The sequence below is a fragment of the Cebus imitator genome, unplaced genomic scaffold (assembly GCF_001604975.1).
Source record: "Cebus imitator isolate Cc_AM_T3 unplaced genomic scaffold, Cebus_imitator-1.0 Scaffold70, whole genome shotgun sequence".
Taxonomy (NCBI): Eukaryota; Metazoa; Chordata; class Mammalia; order Primates; family Cebidae; genus Cebus; species Cebus imitator.
The window spans coordinates 5513861-5526045 of NW_016107385.1; the positions used below are offsets into that span (position 1 = coordinate 5513861).

General features: G+C 38.9%; 2 protein-coding genes across 2 annotated transcripts in view; one reads left to right on the plus strand and one right to left on the minus strand.

Annotated features, from left to right (window-relative positions):
- Positions 1-1094: 1094 nt before the first annotated feature.
- TIMM9 (translocase of inner mitochondrial membrane 9) lies at positions 1095-4603 on the plus strand. The gene is made up of 3 exons (XM_017531051.2): positions 1095-1297; positions 1951-2046; positions 3390-4603. The coding sequence occupies exons 1-3, from the start codon at positions 1259-1261 to the stop codon at positions 3522-3524; spliced, it is 270 nt and encodes an 89-aa protein (XP_017386540.1). The 5' UTR covers positions 1095-1258; the 3' UTR covers positions 3525-4603.
- Positions 3853-12185, minus strand: part of TOMM20L (translocase of outer mitochondrial membrane 20 like) — a 9658-nt gene continuing 1325 nt past the window's right edge. Inside the window, exons 3-5 of the mRNA XM_017531052.2 lie at positions 9753-9834; positions 4759-4901; positions 3853-4015 (exon numbers count right to left, since the gene is read on the minus strand). Coding sequence (XP_017386541.1) covers positions 3962-4015; positions 4759-4901; positions 9753-9834 — 279 coding nt within the window. The 3' untranslated portion in view covers positions 3853-3961. The remainder of the gene's footprint in view (positions 4016-4758; positions 4902-9752; positions 9835-12185) is intronic.

The following is a 12185-nucleotide window of genomic DNA, read 5'->3' on the forward strand; positions in this document are numbered from 1 at the left end:
TACTTTTAGTAGAGATGGGGTTTCTCCATGTTGGTCAGGCTGGTCTCGAACTCCCGACCTCAGGTGATCTGCCCACCTTGGCCTCCCAAAGTATTGGTATTATAGGTCTGAGCCATCATGCCCGGCCAGGGTTGTTGATTTCTAAGCAAATGGTGTTTGTTAACTATTAATAGAACCTTAGTGTTTACAATGCAAAAGGATCATTGTAGCAAGGGTCAAAGAAAAAGTAGATTGACATATCTGAGCTGCTCCAAATGCACTTAAAATTACTAAGTGCATTTGGAGCAGCTCAGATATGTGAATCTACTTCTTCAACTGTAGATTTTATTAAATCTAAATATAGGCCAAATATTTCTGAAGAAAATTTAGCATTTAAATTGAGATATGGTTTATAAGTGTTAAATGCCCACCAAAATCAAAGACTTACTACAAGAAAAGGAATGTAAAATGTCTTACTTTTATGTTAGTTGCATGTTGAAAAGTTAAAATTTTTGATACATTGGATTAAGTATAATAGTAAAAAATTTTAAACCAGCAAATTGGTGACTAATGGAATAGTTAAGTAATTTTAGGAAAACAGCAAAAAATCTCTTTGTTTCCTTTTTTTTGTTGTTATTATTATTATTATTTTGAGATGAAGTCTTGCTTTGTCACCCAGGCTCCAGTGCAATGGCATGATCTCTGCTTACTGTAACCTCGACATCCCAGGTTCAAGCGATTTTCCTTCCTCAGCTTCCCAAGTAGCTGGGACCACAGGCATGCACCACCACATCTGGCTAATTTTTGTACTTTTAGTAGAAATAGGGTTTCACTATATTGGCCAAGCTGGTTTTGAACTCCTGACTTCAAGTGATCCACCTGCCTTGACCTCCCAAAGTGCTGGGATTACAGTTGGGAGTCACCACACCCAGATTTTTCTATTTTTTTTTTAAGCCCAAACCTCACACCTTTTTGGTTTCCTTTATAACCCACCTAGTAATGGGGCTTTAAACAAGTAGCTTAGCAAAGTAGCAGAGATTTAGATAGGGCCTTTGAGTCCCAAACTAGCATTAGAAAATCTGATTCTCAGCTGTAAGATTCTATGGTCATTAATGATCTGAGAAATTGGGGGGTGGCATACAATTAGATACACAGATTTACAAAATACAAGCAGTGATTCCCAAACTCTTCAGTTAGACTAAAAACATTTGTTTATAGATTGACAAACTTTTTTTTTTAATTTTTAAATTAGGTGACTAAATAAAGGTACCAGAAGAATATGGCTGCACAAATACCAGAATCTGATCAGATAAAGCAGGTAAGGTATTCTCATTAAGGGGGGAAAGATACTGCAAAAAAATGTAAGGTGCTACTAATGCCACCATGTCGGCTGGGTGCAGTGGCTCAGACCTGTAATCTCAGTACTTTGGGAGGCCCAGACGGGTGGATCACTTGAGGTCAGGAGTTCGAGACCAGCCTGGCCAACATGGTGAAGCCCTGTCTCATAAAAATACAAAAATTAGCCAGGCGTGGTGGCAGACACCTGAAAGTCCCAGCTACCTGGGAGGTTGAGGCAGGAGAATCATTTGACCCAGGAGGCAGAGGCTGCAGTGTGCTAATATCACACCACCGCACTCCAGCCCGGGCAACAGAGCAAGACTCCATCTCAAAAAAAAAAAAAAAATGTCAGCCAGTGGTTTCACAAAACAATTATTTCTATTTCATTTCCAAAATGGATAGTAAATGATATAAAGCATATGTATTTTTAATTTGACTGATAAGGAAAAATTAAATATTCAACTAGAAAATAAGACTATGTTGTAGATCATATTGTACCCATTTAAGTTAGTATAATAACTATGATTTCAAGTGTTACCATATATTTTGTCTAAATATAAAATACTAGTAATTTAAGTTTCAAATCTTTGTTTTAAAAACCATGTATTAAAGAACATTCTGGTTTGTTTGTAGTTTAAGGAATTTCTGGGGACCTACAATAAACTTACAGAGACCTGCTTTTTGGACTGTGTTAAAGACTTCACAACAAGAGAAGTAAAACCTGAAGAGGTATGGAAATTGTTACTCACTAAAATTCTCCAAGCTTGTCATAAACACTGTAAGTAGGATCCCCCTAAGCATTTCACTTGTTCCTACTTATTACAAGAATTTAGACTATCTTTTATGTTTCATTGCTTGGAAGAACTGAAGCAGTGACCGACCCATGGCATTGAGTTTAACAGCGCCACGTTTAATATGACAGTTACACTGTGCCAAGTCAGATCATTTTAGAGAAGATGCCTGCAGCTGCTGAGATATTGTTCCACAGCAAAGATTCTTACTAATTAGCTTTCAGTCAAGATGGCCAACCGAGAGAAACTTGGCACAGCTTTCTGTATGGCCTTGGGAATTCTGGTTGGCTTTGGAAAAAACAAAGCTTGAATTTGGTGGCTCATACTGAAAACCCAATCCAATTAGAAGTCTTAACTTGTTTTTTTAAGATGAGGTCTTGTTCTGTCACCCAGGCTGGAGTGCAATGGCATAATCATAGCTCAGTGTAACTTTGAACTCCTAGCACTTTGGAAACCCAAAACAGGTGGATCACTTGAGCCCAGGAGTTCGAAACCAGCCTCAGCAACATGGTGAAACCCTGTCTTTAGAAGAAATAAAAATAGCTGGACATGCTGGCACGTGCCTGTGATCCCAGCTAGTCGGGAGCTGAGGTGACAGGGTCACCTGAGCCCAGGATGCAGAGGTGGCAGTGAGCTGTGATTACACTACTGCACTCTAGCCTGGGCGACAGAACAAGACTCTGACAAAAAAAAAAAAAGAAAAAGAAAAAAAAGAAAAGCACCAGCCTGGGCAACATAGTGAGACCTCATCTCTACTAAAAAATAAAATTAAAAATTAGCCACGCATGGTAGTGTGTGCCTGTAGTCTTAGCTACTCCAGGAGCTGAAGTAGGAGGATCACTTAAGCCCAGGAGGTTGAGGCCACAGTGAACCACTGCATTCTACCCTGGGCAACAGAGAGAGAACCTGTCTCAAAAAAATTAATACATAAAAAGTAAAAGGTTGAGAATTAAGAATGTTGTTTCTCATTAAAAAGGAAAAAACTTACTGGGCTTTGACTTAATACATCTGCAGAAAATCTAGTCCAGAAGCTTCTTGAAAGCATAGACTTACCATTGCTCTTAGTGACTACAAACTGGTGGGCATTCAATATATATTAATGCTTGTCAGTGGATGAAAGTGTCAGTTGAAAGCTATGGTCAGCTGCTGCCAATTAATACTATTTAATTCTCAGATATATTCAAAGAAAAGCAAACTACCCACTGGTTCTTTCAGAATTCATACATTTAAAAAAATTCATATTTTTGTGTTGCCTCTTGGATCTTCCCTTTTCATTCCTAGACCACCTGTTCAGAACATTGCTTACAGAAATATTTAAAAATGACACAAAGAATATCCATGAGATTTCAGGAATATCATATTCAGCAGAATGAAGCCCTGGCAGCCAAAGCAGGACTCCTTGGCCAACCACGATAGAGAAGTCCTGATGGATGGACCTTTGATGAAAGATTGCCAATAGCTGCTTTACTGAAAATGAGGATTCATCTGATAGAATCCCTTGAAAGCAGTAACCACCATGTTAAACCATCTGTCATGACTGTTTGGCATATGGAAACCACTGGAGAAACAAAATTGCTATTTACCAAGAATAATCAAAATAGAAGGTCTTATTGTTCAATGAAATAAGATGTAACATTTGTTGAGGCCTTTTGATTCAGCACCTTGGTCACTTGATTAGAAAAATAAACCATTGTTTCTTCAATTGTGACTGTGAATTTTAAAGCAAATTATGTGTTCAATCATGTATGAGATAGAAAAATTTTTATTACTAAAAGTAAAATAAATGGAAATATCACTGAGCAGTTGTTTATATATAATATTCTCATTGGACTGTAGAAATGTTGAAATGTTTTTCAATCAGGCTCATCCTCCCAGCATTTCTGTTCATTCATGTCTGCTTCAAATTGCTGGTGAATACATAAAATAGTTACTTGCTAATCATTTCAATACACAATCCTTTTCTTGCCTCCCTTCTTGTGTCAGGGTAGGCATTTCATATTCTTATTTTACCTACATTTTCATATATCTTCAGGAAACCATCCCATCTGCCCTAATTTGGTAATATTTAAGAGTTGACTATTACACTGTAATGGAGTTCATGTTTGTGTTTTGTTCAGAAGCTGACAGTCATACAAAAACGATTTTAAGGCTTGTCAATGATAATAAGTAAACCAAAGTTAATGTCTTATGGCTAATGAATCCTGAAACAAATCCAAGCATCTGCAGGAAATTCTAGGTGATGCAAAAGTAAACCAAGCAGTTTAGTAAAATGTAAGTGGGCTAATACTTACTAATCAACCGGCTTATGAATAGATTTCATTTGATACCATTTTAAACCTATATTTAAGGAAACACTAGTTAGCCTGTATGTTTAAATTTGCCAAAGTGATTTCTGTTTTGTATGTTAATGGAAGCAGAAGTATTGTTCTGCTTTAAAATTGAAGTGTTGAAATACGGATAATACTCAACAAAATACGCAATTATAGTCAAAGGAACATGAAAGAATAGGCTTGCTTCTCTTAAAGCAGCCAAAATTCAGAGATTTCACTTATTTAAGATTTTGGGCAATTCACACACATAGTTTGATATTCAAGCATAACATAGCTATTTACTGTTTACACTTCACAAAGATAATTAAATATTTGCTCACCTGGCAAAAAAGGGGAATTTTGTGCAGCAGCATCTCAAATACCTTGGGAGGGAGTGTGTGTTTGAAAACCTTCAGAAGTTCCTGTGGTTGTCTGCACACTAAAAGAGCATTGCTGAGGTGCTGAACCCCCATTCTATGCTCTCCTGAAACAGAATGACAAGTTTTCAGCAAAAATTTAAAGTTATTTAAAACAGACATTCTACAAATCCAAGAAAGCAACAAGCTTTAAAAAAAAGCATATCAAACTAAAGACTAGACAAGTCTTGTGAAGAGTAGAGTGCAAATATGAGGGAAGATGTTGAGCTTCACAGTGATGAAGCTGCAATATTAATAATTTTGGGCCAAATAAAACCAGTATGCTCTTACTGTTTAGAAGTGCACTTTTGCACTGGAAATGCTCATGTTCTATACTTTGGGTATGGAGGGAAGAGTATACTGAGGGTTTTTTTGTCTGCTTTTATTAATATCTGATAGGCTATCTTTACATGTGTGATTGATAAAATATAGAGGAAACATCTGATGTTCTAGCTAAATGGAACTTTAAAAAAAAATAGATTTCACTATCAAAGAGTTAAAGCAAGATTTAGTGTAACATGAATTACATACCCAGAGGAAAAAAAGAGATTTACGATCTCTGATTTCTAAGCACAGTTTTAAAATGAGTTTTAGGATGACTGACTTTGACGTAACAGAATGAAAAATTGTGAAGAGTGAAAATTAATCATAGCATTTCTGTTTAAGTCAGAACATGGAATGATTCTCGTCCCCTTGTTTTACTTTAAGGAAAGTGAGTCAAAGATGAGTGAAATGATGTAGAGCTTCAATGCTGATTAATGCCAGCATTAGGAATAGAACCTAATTTTCTGACCCTTGAGACTAGAGTACTGCCTGTCTTCAGGTATTCAGTAATCACAGGAGTTTAAATCTTGACATATGTAAGTGAGTAGAAAATAAAATAGGGCCCTACAGGTAAATATAATTATAGGTTCTTATTAGCTGAAGCTAGTTTTCCATTTATCTGTTGAAATACACGATCATATGAAGAGAAGAATGCGTGACAGAAAAAAATGCTTTCCAAAGATTGATATTAAGCTTAAACTAGAAAATGATAAGGATATGTCCTGACTTAAATACATCAAATTTTACATTTTCAACATAAGATATAATAGTACCTGTTCTCAAGATTGGTGGTGCTAACAATACCAGTCAACTAGGTCAAATAATGGAATCAACCAATATATTGAATCACACCAGCTCCTCAGAAATTTCAATCAAAATTATTGTCCCTATGGCCTCATATAAACGTAGCCACCATTGAGGTGGCTAAAGAACTGTATTTTACCTGACAGCAAAATGATGAAAATTGGGGGTGATGGCAAAGGGGAATGGAGAAAGTTAAGAAGATTGCGGAAAAGGGTAAAAAATTGCCACACTGGCTAGAATACTGTACTGGTTGGTTCTCAATGTTTTAGTAACGTAAGGAGGAGTTGGGTTTTTTTTGGAGACAGAATCTCCCTCTGTCACCCAGGCTGGAGTGCAGTGGCGCAATCTCAGCTCACTGCAACCTCCGCCTCCTTGGCTCAAGCGATTCTCCTACCTCAGTCTCCTGAGTAGCTGGGACAACAGGCGCGTGCCACCAGCCTAATTTTTGCATTTTTAGTAGAGACGGGGTTTCACCATGTTGGTCAGGCTGTCTCGAACTCCTGACCTCATGAGTCAGCCTCCTCAGCCTCCCAAAGTGCTGGGATTACAAGTGTGAGCTACCACACCTGGCATCTAGGGAGTTTTTTTTTTTTTTAATACTGACACCTGGGTTCCACCTCCATAGATTCTGATTTAATTGGTTTGGGGTTTGATGGACTTCTGTAAAGAACTATTAGGGGGCTGGGGCTCACGCCTGTAATCCCAGCACTTTGGGAGGCTGAGGCAGGCATTTCAGTTGAGGCCAGTTCAAGACCAGCCTGGCCAACATGGCAAAACGCAGTCTCTACTAAAAATGGAAAAATTAGCCAGGTGTGATGGCACCCACCTATATAATCCCAGCTACTTGGAAGGCTGAGACACAGAATTGCTTGAACCTGGGAGGCTGAGCCAAGATAATTCCATTGCCTTCCAGCCTGGGTGACAGAATGAGACACTGTCCACCACCCCCCCCTCAAAAAAAAAGCTATTAAATAATTTAGCAGTTAAAAATTTTTAAACCAAAGTTTGCAAGGTATGTTCAGATCACCCCTAAATCTAATTAAACTATTATAACTCATAAAATGAATAGGAATAAAATGTGATAAATCATCTTTTTTCTTTTGACTTACAATTTAGAACTTTCTTCTCCGCAATTTGAAGGCCCTTGTTTACAAAAAAGAATATAGAATTATGAGTACAAAATTGCTAGGGGTGGCAGGTGTGGTGGCTCATGCCTGTAATCCTAGCACTTTGGGAGGCCGAGGCGGGTGGATCACTTGAGGTCAAGAGTTCAAGACCAGCCTGACCAACTTTCACATTGGGTGAAACCCAATGTCTTCTAAAAATACAAAATTAGCTGGGTGTGGTGGTGCACACCTGTAATCCCAGCTACTTGAGAGGCTGAGGCAGGGGAATCACCTGTACCTGGGAGGTGGAGGTTGCAGGGGGCAGAGATCGAGCCATTGCACTCCAGCCGAGGCAACAAGAGCAAAACTCCATCTCAAAAAAAAAAAAAAAAAAAATTAGCTTGAGGGCCTTAGAGGCCTATGCAAATAAAGGTCTTTAGGTGTAAGCTTCACTAGTTTACATAAATCATTTCTGTTTATATCATTTAAGTCAGTTGTAACTGTACATTTTGTCACCAATATTTAGCAGGTATTTTTAGTCCATTTCAAAAATGACTCCATCTAAAAGCAAAGATCATTAATGTTAGTAGGTATTTTTAGTCCATTTAAAAAATTACCCCATCTGAAAGCAAAGATCAGTACTAAACAAAATATTAAAATACAAATAACAGCAATTAATGTGCAATGATTTTGAATGCCTACAACTTTTTCATTTCTCAAAACCTTTATAAAGGTTTAAGCCACTGAATAAAGTAAAAATCTTGGGTGTTGCTGTGAGTTGTCTTGGATTTAGACTTCCTCTTTGTTTTTTTTTGTTTGTTTGTTTGTTTGTTTGTTTTTTTTGGAGACGGAGTTTCACTCATGTTACCCAGGCTGGAGTGCAATGGCGCGATCTCGGCTCACCGCAACCTCCGCCTCCTGGTTCAGGCAATTCTCCTGCCTCAGCCTCCTGAGTAGCTGAGATTACAGGCACGCACCACCATGCCCAGCTAATTTTGTGTATTTTTAGTAGAGACGGGGTTTCACCATGTTGACCAGGATGGTCTCGATCTCTTGACCTCGTGATCCACCCGCCTCAGCCTCCCAAAGTGCTGGGATTACAGGCCTTGAGCCACCGCGCCCGGCCTCCTCTTTGTTTTTATAAATCCTGGAGGATGCTGTTCACAGACTGAAAAACAAAATCTTTGAAAAAAAAAGACAACAGAAAGAGGCAAAAACAGGTATAGGCACTGTGATATGCAAGGGAGTTTGCAACACTTAAAAATATATATATATAGATTGTACTGATGGGTGTAATGCTGGCTTATCCAGCAACATCAGTTACTTCTTTTTTATTTTTATTTATTTTTGTTTTTTTTTCTTTTGTTTTTTTTTTTTTTTTTTTTTTGTTTTTTATTTATTTATTTTTTTTATTTGTCATCAGCTACTTCTTAAAGTAAGAAGCCTCAAGACAAATTTTTTTCCTTTCCAGGGTTTAACACCAGAATAAGGACATTATGATTATGTATATTTATATAATAATAATATTATCTGCCATCATTTTGCCTGAAAGTATTATGAAGTTTTCTCAAATCCATCTGCAATTAGGTAGAAATAAATTATAACTCAAAATGTGGCCATTAAGTGTAAGATAGCCTGACAGGCATCACTCCATTAAACAGTAAAAGAATGGACATTCATAGGGAATTAATTTATCAAGAAAGTAAATAAGTATTAAGAACATTCTAAGAAAGCAGGAACATTTTTATAAAGCAGTTAGAACTTTTTAAAGTTGTTTTGTTTGTTTTTCCCAGACAGAGTCTCACTGTGTCTTCCAGGCTGGAGTATAGTGGTGACATCACCACTGCAGCTACAAACACTTGGGCTCAAGTGATGCTGTCACCTCACTGATGAGTAGCTGGGACTAGAGGTGCATACCATGGTACCTAACTTAGTTTTTTGCAGAGGTGGGATATTGCTTTGTTGCCCAACCTGGTCTCAAACTGTTGGCCTCAAGCAATCCTCTCCCCTTGGCCTCCCAAAGTGTTGGGATTACAGGTATGAGCCACCACACCCAGCAAAAAGTTTTTTTTTTTTTTTTTTGAGACGGAGTTTCGCTCTTGTTACCCAGGCTGGAGTGCAATGGCGCGATCTCGGCTCACCGCAACCTCCGCCTCCTGGGTTCAGGCAATTCTCCTGCCTCAGCCTCCTGAGTCGCTGGGATTACAGGCACGCACCACCGTGCCCAGCTAATGTTTTGTATTTTTAGTAGAGACAAGGTTTCACCATGTTGACCAGGATGGTCTCGATCTCTTGACCTCGTGATCCACCCGCCTCAGCCTCCCACAGTGCTGGGATTACAGGCTTGAGCCACCGCGCCCGGCCCCTGCAAAAAGTTTTTATTCTTAACATTTAGTCACCTGGAAAACTCACTGACTTAGAATTTTACATGACAATAAATAAGGTATTTTTATATTTGGCTTTGCTCCTCCGTTTGCCCGCTTCCAAGTCTATGACTTGAACACTAACTCTTAACATAATAGAAGAGTACAATGTGATGAAGTGAACATGCTGGATTGTTTTTCTTTAATGAGGCAAGTTGGTGAACACACATCTAGCTAGTTATTTGACATAAATACTGATCAATAAATATTTCTCAAGTATAAGCTTTCATAGTAACTCACAAAAGAACATTTACATTCTTACCTCTAGATAACCAAAGTTCTCCCATCTGTACCTCTTGCAAGAAAAGTTCTTGCAATTTTTCATTCTTCACTGGATTCCACAACTAAAATATTTATAAAATATTTAACAATGAGTAATGAATGTAAAGTATATGGTTACTGATCAATTTATTTATTTTTTATTTTATTTTATTTTTTTTTTTTTTGAGACGGAGTTTCACTCATGTTACCCAGGCTGGAGTGCAATGGCGCGATCTCAGCTCACCGCAACCTCCGCCTCCTGGGTTCAGGCAATTCTCCTGCCTCAGCCTCCTGAGTAGCTGGGATTACAGGCACACACCACCATGCCCAGCTGAATTTTTGTATTTTTAGTAGAGATGGGGTTTCACCATGTTGACCAGGATGGTCTCGATCTCTTGACCTCGTGATCCACCCGCCTCGGCCTCCCAAAGTGCTGGGATTACAGGCTTGAGCCACCGCGCCCGGCCCAATTTATTTTTTATTTAAAAAAGACATCTTAAACCTAGTCTCTAAATCCAAAGTATGACAAATGTAGTTCTTAATAATATTTAAACCAATTTTCTAAAATGGGATTATTTCAAGAGATTTTTTTTTTAATGATGTATTTGTTATTTCCCATATGGACTGTCACTGACTGATTTTCCTGTCTTCAACTTCCTTTCTCCACACTGGAACCAGAATTGTCTTATTTAAAAAATAAAACCAAAATAATTGTGTCTCTTCTCTGAGATAAAGTCACCATCATTAGTTACCCACCACAACAGAAAAATGTCCTGACTTTTCAGTTTGCCATTCAAAGTCCTCCACAATAAGACACTAAACTGACCCTCAGCTATCTCTCTGGCCATCACACTCCTTGAATATTGTAATTTCATGGTCTATGCCTCGGCACAAGGTGTTTCCCTCTGCCTACAATGATCAACAGCATTCAACAAACATTTGCTGGGCACTTCCTGCACTAGACACTGTTCTAGGCACTGGAAATAATGGATAGTAAAAAACAAAGTCTGCCCTCACAGAGCTTAGTGTAATAAACAGAAAGCATTAATCAAATAATTACATAAATGTGCAAGTGCAACCATGGATAAGGGCAATGAAGAAGAGGGACATGGAGCTGTATCAGGCTCTGTCCCAGTCAAGTCAGGGAAGGCATCTCCATGTCTACCTCTTTGGACACTCCCAACCCAGCTAACTATGTCAAATAGGCCTTTATTCTCTACTGTGATTCCATTCTGAAACCCCAGAAGTGTCTTTGACTCCGCCTCTCCATTACCCTTTACTCAGTCAGCATGAATTGTATTCTTCCCTGTTACCACTACCACCACCATAGTTCGGGATTTTTATTATCTCTCATCTAAATTTATGCAATAGCTTGTTTTCTCTTCCAATCCATTAGACACACTCCTGTCTGATCAATCTAGGAACACTTCTCTTCTCCCTTTCTTTCCTTTTTTTTAAAAAATTCCTGCTTAGAAATCTTCAGTAATTATTCTATTGAATCTCAATTCCTTAACCTGGACTTCAAAACAAAGCTTCCCTAATTCTATCCCTACTATCACTCTCCAACCTTACACCCACTATTCCTCAGTATGACTCCTTTGCCAGACTGGTTTACTGAATGTGCCTGGCAGATGCCCCACTTTGCATCTTTATGCACATGGTTTTCCCTCCATTCTCCTGAAACCAAGTCCCAAATTCATCATCCTTCCAGGTTCAGTTCAATGCCACTTCCTCTACAGTCTTCTCCAGAAAAACTGCATGTTTCAAAAATGGCTACAGCAATATTCCTAGTCCCACAAGTGCTTTCAGAACCTTGCCACCCCTATTGAGAGGTAGAATCTATTTCCTCTCCCTTTAAATCGAGCAGGCTTCAATGTTGCCAGAAGCAGTACCATCTGCTCTCCCACAGGGGCCTATGTTCTAGTTTACATGCATGTGTATGCTCTCTCTATATACATATGTGTGTGTGTGTGTGTGTGTTTGCTTTCCCCTTGCGACACAGTGCACCACACAAATGAAGAATCTCACATCACACAGATGTGTAGGTGCTCTGCTTAACAATCTCAGCTAAGTAAACATCGAGCATCAACTGTGGATCACTTGTGGCCAGGAGTTGGAGATCAGCTTGGGCAACACAGGGACACCCGTTTCTCTCTCCTTTTTTCTTTTTTTTTTTGAGATGGAATTTCGCTCTGTCACCCAGTCTGGAGTGCAGTGGCATGATCTTGGCTCACTGCAACCTCCGCCTCCCAGGTTCAAGCGATTCTCCTACCTCAGCCTCCCAAGTAGCTGGGATTACAGGCGTGGGCCACCATATCCAGCTAATTTTGTATTTTTAGTAGAGACAGGGGTTTCACCATGTTGGCCAGGCTGGTCTTGAACTCCTGACCTCAGGTGATCCACCCGCCTCGGCATCCCAGAGTGCTGGAATTAC

Bases quoted from the DNA above. Each gene is read 5' to 3' on its own strand.
- TIMM9 (XM_017531051.2), top strand. From the start codon at position 1,259: ATGGCTGCACAAATACCAGAATCTGATCAGATAAAGCAG. The intron at 1,298-1,950 runs GTAAGGTATTCT...GTTTGTTTGTAG, and splicing joins AATCTGATCAGATAAAGCAG to TTTAAGGAATTTCTGGGGAC. The intron at 2,047-3,389 runs GTATGGAAATTG...TTTCATTCCTAG, and splicing joins GAGAAGTAAAACCTGAAGAG to ACCACCTGTTCAGAACATTG.